Consider the following 14,432-nt stretch of genomic DNA (forward strand, 5'->3'; position numbering starts at 1 on the left):
TTATTTGCATTACGCCTAAATGTAAACCGGTTTTTAAAGTGTTTCTGTTTTGGCTGAACATAAATTCTAACCTATGCCACGTTACCATATGAACCTAAAAAATGCATTTCTTCGATTCTACCAATAAAAGAGCGACTATTTGAAAATTCAAAAATGACCTTGAGATTTAAAATCGAGTCGAAATATAAACTGCTTGACAAAAAACGCCATAACAAAACAAAATAGGCAAAACACACCTACGTATGTGTGAAAATGTTTATAAATCAGAAAACCAAGTAGCTGAAATGAAGCTAATTTTAAGTGAGCAATTTTTAGGCAAAAGCTTGCTTACAGTCAATTGAACGTGCGTGTTAGCTAGTGCAAAGTCGATTCTCGAAAGAGCATTTTTTAATAATAGTTAAACAGTGCGTTCAGGGTTTATTTAATGAAACTTAATTGTATGGAAATTTGGCGTTGATTAAATCACCTATCATCTTATGCTGAGAACTCTTCACAGAGAAAATATATTGAGAAATTATGCTCAATATCGATTTTCAACTGCATTGTTAAGTGATTAAGACTTAAAAATGAAAAAACTGCCACTTACTGCTAAATGCGCCATCTTCTCATTGTTCATGTTCATGCTGTTTCCTTGTTGATCAAAAAATTATTTTTCAGAAATTATTCCGAAAAATAATAATGAATAAAAATCAAATCTAGTGTTTGGATTCAATGTTTGTCTTCAGTCAATTTTCCAATCAAAACGCTGAGCTACCATCCACGGACGGCCTCAAACTGAAATGATTTCTATTATGTCAATAAAGCAAACGACCTTGCATGCAAATTTTTCGCTGTTTTTCGCAACACAATTCTATAGTGTTTGAAATTTCGAAATTTTCGTGAAAAAGTTTTCACCAATTGTGAAGGGAATTTACTTGAATTGATCAGGATGGATTCGATAACTGCTAAAAAAATTATCCGTACCTTTCCTTGTATTGTATTTCTTGAGATTTTCCAGAAAAAGTGAAATCAAATATATGGTTGTAATGTTTTTGAAAATAAATAGAGGAAAAGATCTATGTTCGATAAATATGGAAATTAAATCATTTCATTAATTTTTACGATGAAGCTTTCTATGTTTTTAGTCGAAAAGAGTCATTTATTTTGAAACAATTGTTCTTGTTGTTCATTTACGCTCTGCGGCATCTTTGCCTATTGCTGCAATATTCTGACTGATTTCGTTTCTGCGGTAAAGAGTATTCAAAGTGTTTCGATTGGAATGACATTATCATGCAATATGACGATCTTTCTGTTCTGTAGATGTCAGATTGACAAACTTGAAATTTTGTCAAATTTCTCAAAAAATCATCAATTGCGACTAATGGAAAATTTACATACCACTAATTAGCATAACACTGTTTGTACTTATGAATAAAGCATTTTGTAATTCGTCTCGCATTTTGGCGATCATGGAATTAGTTCTACTGAGCTAACACGCGGGTACCTCTAAAGATTCGAATAAATATCAAGCATTAGTCGATTAATTTGTAATGAATAGTGAATTTATTTAATGGCGTTGCATTTATTATCAATCTTGACCTTCGCCTACTGCACTGAAGGCCAATTGTGCAGAGCGGCATACCATCAGTGTTACTTAGCGAAGTTGAAGTGAAACAGTCACACATTTGGTATCAATGAAAAGCCAAATGAATAATAAAGATTACAGATAGTGGAGATTGCATTCCATGAAATGTTTGCTTTTTAACAAAGCAGACTTACAGTAAATACTTTTTGATTTGCAGGTATTAATGAATGACAGGTAAGGTGTAATGCATATGTAACAGAAAGCAATTGGAAACTTTACCTGAACTGACTGTCATCAAAAGGTGAATTAGTAGAAATTTAATACATTCGACGTCAAAAATGTTTTATTCCCAATAATTTGCAGTCTCCGGTTCCATTGTAAGAGTGTTAAAGATGGCCGACTTTTCCATGTTCTAAGATTGGCAATACACCAACTTTAAAAGCCATTTATTCCACAACCACTTGGCAGTTTTCTACGAAACTCTCCGTAACACCATCTTTTATCATTGGTAATGACCACCTTTGAAAAAAAGAAGAAATTTCCATAAAAAGTTTTTCTTTAAACAGCCCAGTCTATTATAGTCCACGGAATTTCGAAATTTTTGGAAAAAAAGTTTTCTTCCAAAAATGCTGGGAATCCATTTGAATAGATGAAAAAAGATTCGAGAACTACTACAAACCTATCCGCACTGTTTTTAATTGCATATTTCTGGAGATGCTAAGAATTACTTTCCATTTAGTCATGTATATCTGGATGTGATTGATATGTGAAGTACAGTGGAAACCGAAACGCTTATGTAATATTGGAGATTTTGTGGAATGAAAATATTTTTTCATATAAATGAATAATGGTGCAAACGCGATGATTAAATTCTAGTGATCAAAAGAAGAACTGTTCAAATAACATATCTGAAATTACTGATGCCAGTAATTTTCATTTAATTTTTATATATTTTCTTATGTTTTTAGGGTTTAGTTTCCGCACAGTCTTCGTTCATAAGTTATGAATCATAACCAAATGATGATATTTTCATAACTATTCCCAATTATTTTATTAATTCTTAACTTGAATAATTCATTGTGTTTCTGAATACGAATAATGATGAGCTGAAATGTTTCAAAATGTGAAAAATGTTCAACAGATAAAATTTCAATATCTGTACTTTTTTATTTACTAAATGGAAGCTGTGTTCTTTATTTCACATGCATTTTACTTGTAATTGACACATCTAATATGGTAGTAGGAATGCAATAATTTTCACAGCGGATGGGTATGACGATTTTAATGAGCACTGGTGGAAAATCTATCCAGCCAATGCCATGCCTGAAAAACAACTGCAGCTGTTAAGAGGCTAAAACGTATAATGATAAATCATGTAAGTAAATCAGTGATGCGTAAATATTTTGTGCATCAATTTTATGAAGCAACGGAATTTGGCATTGCAAACCAAAGATAAACATAAGTGAAAAGATAGTAAAACAATAACATATTTTCAACTACTGAATGTTGGGTTCACAAATGTACTTTCCAGATATGAGGCGTTTACGTAATAATGAAATTTCATAGCTGCAATTTTGAAGCTGCACATCTGCATTAGATATGCATGCACCATTCGACTGAAACTTAACTAACGTTGGAGCAGGTATACATCTACCTTGACCACTAGCTATTGTAGCTTCCAAAGTTCCAGATCTTTTGTCCCACCGTTTCAGTTCAGGCAGCTGAAACTGCAACTGGTTGGACTGCTGTAACCTGCAACAATCATCACTGCAGCGTTGACAATGTATAATATAGTAAAAAAATGCAAATAATGAACAAGTAAACTAACACTACGATCCAAAATACGCATAGAAAAAATGTTCAATGTTGAAAAAATTAAAAAATATTCCACATTTCATTTTTAACTGAATTTGCCGATTCTATCTGTAAAATCTGTAAGTTCAGTTTAAAATTCTATTGCAAAGCATAATTTATAAGTTTTACATACCATGATGCACCCGAAGGCAATTTTACATTGTTCGCTGTATCACCAACGTCGGTGTTGAATGTTACATTAATCAGCGGTGCATAAAATGGACAATTTTCATTGTAACCGTATTCTATACTCAGTTCTGTCTTATCTTCTGCAACAATCCAACGACTGGAAACCAACAATGGCGCTGAGCTTGATTCGAAGCCAGAAATGCTAGCTGATGATGAAATTTGAACTTCATAACGAAGTGTTTCAACATTGTAATATGGAGAATGAGGTGAACGCTGCTGTTGTTGTAGCAGATATGACAACAATACCGGCATGTAGAATTCATAACGGTGACATTGTGCCTCCTCTGACATTAATCTAAATAAATTACATAAAAAATCTTTTAACAGATTTTATTCCATGCAATATCATCTATAATTTTTCATTGAAATCTTCAAAAAAAGGAATTTCATGATCAGTATTATTCCTTAACTATTACAAAACTGCTCATCACTTCTATTCTCGTTTAATTCTATTCATCTTTAGCTTTGTGCTTGAAATTTTTTTCGTTTTAAGCAATTTCTGTATACTGTTCAACCGTTATACAAAACTCTTATTCTGATCTTTTTGCTCAATCATAAAGCATCATACCTGTGTAGCAATGACTGATTGTAAACAACCGAGTGCATTTTTTCAACATTCTTCATCTGAAATATCAACGGATATTTTGTAGGGTCTTTGTTCAGAAGAGCCAAACAACCAGCCGGAAACGATACAGTCAAAGAACCAAATACTTTTACAATGCATCTAAAGCATACAGGCACTTTATTAATTAAAAACTGTAAACGTATTATATTATATTGTATTGTATTGTATTGTATTATATATTTGCATTGTCACTTAATAAGACGTTTTAATGAGTTATTAATCAACATGCTCAGTGCTTCAATATTCATTACAAACTGCTTGACTGAATTCCATTTCTTCAAAAACCAGCCTCAAAAGTCTGCTTAGCAAAACAGTCTAAATTTTAATCTGTACATTTACCTGTCGTTCGCAATAATTTTGTTGTCATAGGCATGTTAACAAAATAAACTTATAAACAAATAAATAAAGAGCTTGCAAACACAACGTAATACTATTACTCATTGTTTGCTTTAAACAATGCATGGATAGTTTCAATGATTGCCATTGCTAATGGAATTGTTCCAGAAAGGGAGGAAAGTGTCAAATCAGACTGAACCGTACTAATTTCGGTGCGGTCACTGGCGTCATTTGCTGAGGCAGGTATGTTTTCAGGTGTTGCGACGGAAACTGCATTATTTTTATAAACTTTTACAACATTCTGTATTAAAAGATATAAGCTACATTAGAAGCACCGTCAAAAACAAAAACATATAACAACAACAACTTTCAGTGTAGGTTGCTGAAGAGCAATCATGTGAGTTGGAGTCGTGCTACGCGGACGAAGACGATACTCTGATCCTAAAGAAATTCGACATAAAAACAACAGCACACTTTTCATTAATTTAGAATTAATAAAAAATCAAAATCACTACACACCAGCAAATGCTAAATTGTTCCATTTATCATCACCAGTCTTAGCTGCCCTCAATACTTTCACACCTTTTGACTTATTTGTGCTGTCATTAAACATATTGAATTCCATATCATGCACGCTAGCAACATTTCCCGTTTGTTTAACAGAACTCTGAATCAAAAGCAGAATTTGCATTAAATAAACAAATTAATTAATTAAATAAACTTACCGCAGATGTCCCAGTCATCAAACCAACCGCTTCTCTAAGTTCATCCACTGAAGCGCTTGCCATCAGCCTATCGCCTTTTGCTGGCTTTATTTCTACTGTTATTTTTCTTGGAAACGTATCCGTGCCCCCTGCAAACAAACAGTGCGCATCAAACATAATAAAATACACCTGCTAATGCTGTATTGCTTCTTTCGCACTGCAGAGACTAAATGCTTATACAGCAAAACATACAACATCAGGGTTACAAAATTACACTGCACTGAATAATGTAAATAAGATGAAAAAATTACCACTGTCAGTGTCAGATGACGAATCCATAAAAGAACTATGCTGCAGTGCAGCAGGGTTATCAATTTCAACATCAGGTTGAAAATCCATATTTACTTTCTGAAAAACATAAGAAATTTAAAAGATGAATATTATAAATAAAAAAAAAATACTGATCAAACTTACTTCTTCCATTTTGGTATCGGAAAAATTACTCGATTCAACGGACTTCTTTTTTTCTCTCGATTTTTTCTTCAGAAATGCTGAAAAAGAAAAATACGTCCGTATTTCATTTCTCATTATTTTTATTTCATTCCAACGTGTAATTTAATTTTAAAAAATTGTTATGAAATACTAAAAAACAAATACAAAATATACCCATAGAAAGTGTTCGTTTCGGTTGTGTTTCTAAGTCAGCAGATTCCAATGAAGTATCACCAGTTTTAACACTCGACGTTGTATTAAACAGGCCATGAAATAGAGGATTGATTTGTGATGGGCTCGTTTCCGTTTCTATAACAGCATACAACAATGAACCATTATAATAAATGTATTTAACTGAAAAAAACACCTTTTTTGTCAGATGCTGACATTTTTGATGGGAGAGAAACATTGTCAAATGTTCGACTTGAAGGCACTCCTATGTTTTTCGTACCAGACCGGCGACCAGGCAACCACATTGTTAGCTTCGGTTTCAACTGAGATGTAGTCAATGAACCAGCTGCAGCAACTAGTCATATTCATATCATGATAAAAATAAAAAAAACATTTTCAAATGAGCATCAAAACGTAATATAAATTTCCTTGAGTTTTATCATATTTTATGGTCATTTCGCAAATTTGATTAAGTGAACAAAATACCAGTGGAAGGTAAAGGCGAAGAATTTGTCGAAGAAGATGAAGAAGTACCGCTACCCCGATCTCGATAACCCGCTGGAATGAAGAGATCTGCCAGCCGGCGTGTAGAACTTTGCGAGGGACTGCGATCACTTTTGGCCACATTCGTATTTCCTGCTTGTAACACATCACTGCATTCAGATGAAGCTGTTTCTTGAGCAGATTTAGAAGAGATCGTGAGCAAATCAGTACTCCGTAGTTCTTTAAATTCCATCGGCTCTGAAAATTAAAAATGAACCAACGTTTTACGACGAACCAAATCATCGAAAGCATTCCGCCGCTTACCTGGACGATCTGTCCCGGTTGCTTTCAGTTTTACAATTTCCGTCAAAATAGCACTGACGTCCAAATTGAACATTTCACTGCTAAACTCTTCAGTAATCTAAACTTATCTAATTCATCACACATCAGAAATTTAAACCCCTTTATCCACAAACCAGGCTAAACAATCCCAAATCCCCTCAAAAACACAAATATATAATGTTATTCAAATATAACGTGTAAAAAATAAAAAACCGATAATGTGAGATAGAACAATAGCCACTATTTCAAGTTACAGCTTGAAGTTCAAGCATGCATGAATTAACTATAATAAAATGACAATGCCGCCATTTTTTCTCAAATTGCAAAAGATGTCCCTAAAACTCGCCACTGATTTTCCGTTACAGAACATTACATTTTTCAAAATATTCATCATCTACATTACAAATATTGCTTATTATGCAAGCATTATTAAATAAATGCAATACAATATAAGCAACTTACATTTTTTTTAAATACAGAATGCTACGAATACACTTCATTCATCAAAACTGCTTGAAACAAATAAATATATTACATTTATACGCAAATCGATACAACGTCACAAACCCAACTTAGCATCTAATTATACTGCTATTTACAAAAAGTTATCTACTTCAAAAACCTTTCTATCGCAAAAAAGCACATATGCATTCCGAGTAACTGCAATTTTTGATGTATTTTAATCATTAGTTTAAACAACAAATAAATAAATAATATCAATTTCTAAGACTTAACAATCTGAACTGAACAGTCTTATTTCACCAAATATAGAAATTGTTGAATCTTAAAAATTATAGAATGCATTGGAAAAGAATTCCTTAAACCCTTGCAAAAATCACTGAAACTTACTTTTGTCAAAGATTGATAATAGTTGGCCAGTGCTGTCGAGTAGAGCACAATAAACTGCTTCATTTGATTCAAATGGTCTACTTGAATTGTTTGAAAATTCTAAATTGACACTCCAGTTTTTGTTTCTTCCATCAAACATTAAATTTTCAATACAAACAAGAATGAAGAATATTATACCTTAGCTGCCATAGTCATGCGATTTTCAAAATCAACTCGAACATTTTCATATTTCTCAACGTACTGCTTGTATTCACCTCCTCAAAGCAATCAAGAAAACGATAAGAAGCAAAAAAAATTAAATTTAAAAATTAAATTGCTTACTAGCTTTCTTCATACGCGATTCACATTTGTTTATATCTTTGTTCGATGCACTTTCCCGTTTCAGTCGTTCCAGCTCTTCGCAGCGTACATAATACGTTTCCTTAGCTTTTTGCAAGCACGTTGTAGTCGTCTGGATCAAATTCATCGCTTCAAAAGTTTTCGCTTCCCGCTCCTTCACCTGAAACATTAACAAAGCGAAATGTCAATTCAACATTTCATTTTTCAACACATTATTTATTATACAAACTATTTATTTATTTATTTATTTATCAATTTCGTTTCTTCACTATACCGATTTGTGTAATTTCAACTGCTCATCTCCGAACTTTTGAACATCACGCAAAAGTTCTCCAAATTTCGAAGCCAAACCCTGCTGCAGTTCAGTCATTCTGCGTACATACAGTTTAATCGTATGCCAAACAGACGCAAACGCTCTGAAAATCAACCAAAAAATTACTTCAAATTCTGATAATGCAGTTCAAATTTGCTGTAAAAATTAACCAATCGAATTGCATACATAATAAAAAAAACTGCGGCAAAATTTGAGAGAAAAAAACAAACAAACATCTTCGATACTTTTAACAAATAGTTTCTGATTTTATTTGTATTATAAAAGCAAACTATGCAAAACAGATTAATGCCTCATTTTCACATCACTATTCAAAATTTGTTCTCACGTCTACCAACAATTCACTAAACTCGATATTTTTCATGCATATTTATTTCTTATTAATTGTCCAACTGATAAATATTTATTTTGCCTTTCTTTCGTTCATTCACAGCATGCTTCAATTTTATCCAATTTTACAAAATCAAATAGCACGTCAAGTTCTAATAAAGCATCTACAGTAAAGAATGATAAAAGTTTCAAAGATTCACGTTGAAAATGAAATAAATCTAATCAACAATTTAATATATGCGTCCTTTCCAAGAGTGAGATTGTGCATTTATTTGGAAACCTATGCATTTTATTTTTTCTGCTTATTAAACGCAATTTTTTCAAAAGCGCCTTTCCATACCCATATATGATAAAAAAGCACACAGTCATCAGTCCGACAACTGAATTGCATCAATCATCATTTGCCCCTTCATGAGCACTTCATCTCTAATTCCGCGTTGTTGTAATTGTTATAAATTTGAAAAACAACTGTTTACACATTAAAAAATGCGTAAATTAAAACTACATTATCATGTATCAAAAATCACAGCACATTTTGCAATATTAATTTCATCCATCTTACATTTCTTCAAACAAATATACTCTTAATAAGCTCATAAACGTTAAATATCATGCAACTTTGCAATTAACTTCATATGCCATAATTAGGGAAAAGTGACAAAAAATTCGTTCAAAATCAGAACTGTACCAGTAAAAATATACAAATACACCTTAAAGTTCTTATCAAAAATCACTTTAACGCAGCAGCGTCGGTCATTAGTTGATAAGTTTTGAATAATAAAAACTTTCAAACAAAAAAGAATCCCACAAATCAATAAGCAAAACCCAAACTACCACGCTGCTCAAAAGTCAAGAACTAAACACATAAGTGATTCTAGCTAAAAAACACAACAGTTACAAACAAATTACTTATATGACTGATGAAAAATATCGTAAGATGAATATATTAACAGATCTAGTAAAATGGGCAATTGTCTGTCCACCAACAATTTTAATGCATTTCTGAATTTAACATAAAAAATTCTCTGAATCTCTAAGAATTCTTTGTTCACTTAAACTGGTAAAATATACATAAAAGTGAACTATTTGCAATCATGAAAATGAGATAACTTTGACTATTTTAGTTATTTATAACACATAACAACTATCAACCAATATTCTCCAGTTTCAGCTGCTCACTGTGTATCACAATGAAATTAAATACAAATTTAAATTTTTCTGATAAAGAATATCATTCTACTTTTTCAAGTTTACAAAGTAAAAATATAAAAACTTAAAATTAGGTTCTCTTCTTAATATAACGTACATAAAATGACTGGTATTATCATTTCAAGCAACTAATAGAGAAAACAAAACGCAGTGAACTAAAATATAATGATGCAGGATATTACGCGAAAAATATCCAAAAAGTCGGTCAAGTAATAAACGGTTAACACACAAACTCACGTATCAGAATCGTAGTTTGCAATCTGCTTCACACTTTTCAAAACTCTTTTTTGATGTTCATCTTCAGCATTTGCTCGCTCTTTAATCATATCTGTTAATTCTTTCACTGCCACATGATTAGATTTTATTATGTGAAACAAAACGGCAAAGCCATTGTGTTTTTCGCCCTTAAATTGTTCATAATAAAAAAAGATATAATAAACAATAACAAATTATTTACCCAAAAATGGTCACAGAATTCCATTTCTTTAAATTATAAAAAGGCCTTCTTCAACTCACAACTGCTGTGACACGACAAAAAATTTTTACCCCCTATGCAATACAAAATACAGTAGTTAATGAAAATCAAGTTTTTGTTGTCATAACTTTTTCTTCACGCAAACCTGCTTTTAAACATTAATCTTGCCTGTAAATAAACTAAACTTGAAACTTTACGTTATTATTGCAATAGATAAACTTCATCTTTATCTTCAATTATTATTACAGTGCTAAATGCACAAGTAACATATGTTAAACATTAAATTTTAACAAAATCACAGGTACTTCAGTCTTTTATCAACTATTTATTTATGAATTATAAAAGAATTAAAAACAAAACGACAAACTTGTAAGCTATAACAGTAGATGTACTTCAATTAACTTTTTTAAAATGATTATTCGTTCCTAACAAATAAATTTGTTCACATTAATGAATACGCATTTAAATATCGATTGATATGATTTGTTGATGTAATCCGCTGCTTCAATATATAATCGTAATTTTCATCTCTGGAAACTGGCGGCCTATTTTATTACAATGCTTAACTGCATCTTGCAACTTGCAATGCATTGCATGACAAACAGCTTAAAAACAGAATTTGATTTTGCAAGCAACAATGCTAATCAACGACAACTTATTATCTACAACTGTATTTAAACAAAAAAGCAACACAACTTCGTTCATGATGATGCTGCAGCAAAACGGGCTTTCAAATCCTCTATCAGTGAAATTATTTTGCCAACGTTTCTATCAATATCCTCAGGATAATTATTCAACAAACGCAAAACCACAGTTCTATCGTCAAAACCTTGATCCACTTCATCATCAATTGCCCTGAATATTTCACATTCCATGTTACTTCTGATCTTCTGTTCGCTGTACTGCCGAGCGAGCAGACGGTCGTACAACAGTTCCGTATCTGTATGCAAAATTACCACGGCATCAATAGTACCACTTGTAAACATATCACACCCATGGTATTCAATTACATTCCCCCCGCGTAAAACTTGGGGCTTAATGTGCTCCAGTAATCGAGATTCGTCCAACACATCACATGAATACGTTGAATCGTAGTCCAATGTGAACCCATGCTTTATAGCGATTTCACTCAGCTGCATCAGTGCCATACCACAACGCTTGGCAACTTCCGATATTATTGTGGTCTTACCAGTCGCCGGCGTTCCAACAACCATAACATTTGGCAGCTTTCTTTCAAGCATAAAATCAGCTACAATTTTTATCAAAATTTACCACAAACAACCAACTGCTAAAACAGGAATAAAAGATTGCTCAATCAATGAATCAAATTCGGACAATTCCGATTAATGTAAAACAGCATAATTATTTTCATTTTATTTATTAAACCTAAAAAACCCAAATAAATTAATAAAAGTACAAAGAATTCCATCATAAAAACCAGACAGCCTTCCACAGAATGCAGTTAATCATCATATCATCCATCATCCTCACTATGCTTACAGTCAAACGCATTCCAATGATTATGCAAAAAAAGCCCAATTAAAAACCAACTTTTCCAAGACGTTGATCTGTTTTTGGATTAGCTGTCATTTCTTGAACAACAGTAATTAGTTCGTTTATTTGACTTTGCACTAAACGTAATTTCTTCACATACAACATTCGTAAAACTGCAACAACTTCTACCAAAGCTTTATCTATAAAAAGTAATAATTCTGCATAAGTTGCAAAACAAGCACGTGCTACTGCCCAAGCAACAGTTCGTTCAAAAGACTTATTCATAATTCATTAACAAATTCCTTAACTTTCCAACTTAGTAACAGCTTCAACATGTGCTTCACATTATTCAGTAAACATAACAACATTCGCCTGAATTCAAATTATAAACCATCAACATAACATTACATTACATTTACTTCTCACGAAAACAATATAAAAATATGCAACTTACCTTTTATTTCCAGTGCACTTTCAAAATCACTTAAATCAATAGCCTAAAAATAGGAAAACAATTTCTAAAAACTGTAAAAACATATTTAAAAAACCTTAAAAGTAATATCAAACATTACTCATTATACTACAATATTTACCAACACTAACCTCTGCAGAGAGACTTTCTAGCTTTTTTTCATTTGGCGAGATAGAACATTTAGCACTGAGAGCAGAATTAACAGCCTTAAATAGATGTTTGAGATGGAAAATAAATGAACGCCATTCCTCAGTTTTACAATATTCATAGCGGACTTCATATCATATTAAATAAAAATAAATTTAATTACTTTCAATGTAGTGACTATATCAGGATGGCTTGTAACACCCAATAAATTAGCAATGGTCTGAACGAAATCTTCAAACTTCGGCTCATCACCTTAATATTCAACATTACGCAAATAAAACAAGAAATCACAAACAACTATTTACATCGAAAGTGCTTCAGTTTATCCACCTCTGTATTTCTACAACGACTTTCACCGTCAGCATATCTCTTCGCTGCAGGTTCGGCTTCAGCTGAACATACAACAGAATTATCCACACACAAAAATATAATATACACTGCTATATTACTTTACAAAATCTAATTTTGTGTTACAACATAATGTGAGTCATGATATTCATCATTTGTACGTTAAAAACATTTAAATACATACAGATTTGATTCTGATACGCCACATGAACAGCGAATCCTAATAACCATTCGACTACACCATATCGAGTTGTTCTCTGACAGTTCGTACAGTGTAAATTATCCAAGTACTAAAAAACAATTTTTGAAAACAATTAATTAAAAATAAAAATACTTATGCTAAGTGACCTGAGTTCAAATTAAAAAACTAAAATTCTCATAAAATTATTCTTTAGCGTTATGTGCAAATCAACATAAAAACAATAATTAAAAAGTAAATATTCTGCACACTTATAAAATAAAATATTATTAAAGGCTTCTTTATACAAACAATGAACAATTAACTTGTCAATGTAACAATTTAATAGAAACTAGCTAATAATTTGACATGAATGATGCAGCTGAAAAGCACCAATAGACTTTCTAAATTCAATTTTTAATATATGAATAATAATTCTAAATAACATGCCAGATTCATTTACTCAGTTAAATCATGTTTATTACGCTCAGTATACGAAAATTAAACCAACGCCACCTTGAAATACTACAAGTAATACAGCCTTTATTATAAATCAAATTTTGAAGAATTAATTTAATTACAAATGTTAATAAAACTACCTGTTGAAACGCCTTGTTCCAAACAGGGCTATTTATATCAGATAACTGTCGACAGTGTCCTTTACCGTAATACTGAATTTTTTCGCATTCCAACCACCGAATAAGTGAACGAAACTGGCAATCATCTGAATTAAAATTAAAAAAATATATGCACAAGTTAAATAAAGCTTAACGTATACCTTCGAGATTTAACGAATGTGCTCCCCTATAATTTAAGGATTCCAATCTCTTCTTAAGCATTCTGATATCTAAAAAATCAGAATATTAGTCGTAAAACTTATTTATAAAATACATTAAAAACAAAAAACATCCAATGATATCAAATCGTCTTTTTCATTTACATAAGAGTGAACGCACGAAACTGATTTATGATAAATTCGTCCAAATTATTCCATCATAATATTTAAGATAACAGCCTCGATCAGAATGCAAATTTGTAATTTAGCGTATAGTTCAATTTTTCAAAGTTTAATTATACATCAAGTAAACAATTGCAAACCGCACATCTTTCCTAGAAACAGAAAAACCTGCTTGATTACTGTCATAAAATGATTTGCAAGTATTATAATTTAATTTTTATCATTTTAAAGCGAATATCTGGTCTCTGAGCTTTGCAACAGCATTTTCATAATGTGCATTAATTAGTGTATTTAAAACACTATTATTAAAAAATAGTGTTTTTTTGAAGCTGAAAGTTATCAAGTTACTAAACAGATTGTTTCGTTTGTATAAAATGTTTGTTTGTAAAAAGTATGCCGAAAAAAACCAAAAAATGCTTTATTTTTTTCCTCATTAACAATAAGTATATTAAAATAACTATATCATTATGACAAATAAGACAAAATGCTGAGATACTTTAATAAAATGCTTCTTCATATATTTCAATAATAATATATGGGGT

At 31.5% G+C, this 14,432-nt stretch overlaps 3 protein-coding genes across 3 annotated transcripts; all 3 read right to left on the reverse strand.

The window, feature by feature from the left end:
• Window positions 1-2,845: 2,845 nt before the first annotated feature.
• On the reverse strand, window positions 2,846-4,605 carry Tsp_09541 (putative FCH domain only protein 2). The gene is made up of 5 exons (XM_003371255.1): window positions 4,572-4,605; window positions 4,176-4,347; window positions 3,548-3,902; window positions 3,197-3,309; window positions 2,846-2,915 (listed from the first exon to the last, which is right to left on the reverse strand). Exons 1-5 carry the CDS (start codon window positions 4,603-4,605, stop codon window positions 2,846-2,848), a joined length of 744 nt encoding a protein of 247 aa, XP_003371303.1.
• A 60-nt stretch (window positions 4,606-4,665) lies between these two features.
• Window positions 4,666-9,366, reverse strand: Tsp_09540 (conserved hypothetical protein). The gene is given in 16 exon segments (XM_003371256.1): window positions 4,666-4,869; window positions 4,936-5,009; window positions 5,088-5,235; window positions 5,294-5,421; window positions 5,584-5,680; window positions 5,747-5,823; window positions 5,939-6,118; window positions 6,132-6,290; window positions 6,422-6,676; window positions 6,707-6,839; window positions 6,879-6,917; window positions 7,610-7,708; window positions 7,787-7,866; window positions 7,931-8,108; window positions 8,223-8,364; window positions 9,344-9,366. The coding sequence occupies 16 exon segments, from the start codon at window positions 9,364-9,366 to the stop codon at window positions 4,666-4,668; spliced, it is 2,016 nt and encodes a 671-aa protein (XP_003371304.1).
• A 1,628-nt stretch (window positions 9,367-10,994) lies between these two features.
• Window positions 10,995-14,037, reverse strand: Tsp_09539 (adenylate kinase isoenzyme 6). The gene is made up of 11 exons (XM_003371257.1): window positions 14,031-14,037; window positions 13,711-13,779; window positions 13,532-13,656; window positions 12,939-13,044; window positions 12,763-12,798; window positions 12,570-12,658; window positions 12,501-12,533; window positions 12,391-12,465; window positions 12,242-12,284; window positions 11,841-11,987; window positions 10,995-11,542 (listed from the first exon to the last, which is right to left on the reverse strand). The coding sequence occupies exons 1-11, from the start codon at window positions 14,035-14,037 to the stop codon at window positions 10,995-10,997; spliced, it is 1,278 nt and encodes a 425-aa protein (XP_003371305.1).
• Between the last annotated feature and the right edge of the window lie 395 nt (window positions 14,038-14,432).

The sequence above is a fragment of the Trichinella spiralis genome (genome assembly GCF_000181795.1).
Source record: "Trichinella spiralis strain ISS 195 chromosome Unknown Scfld9, whole genome shotgun sequence".
Taxonomy (NCBI): domain Eukaryota; kingdom Metazoa; phylum Nematoda; class Enoplea; order Trichinellida; family Trichinellidae; genus Trichinella; species Trichinella spiralis.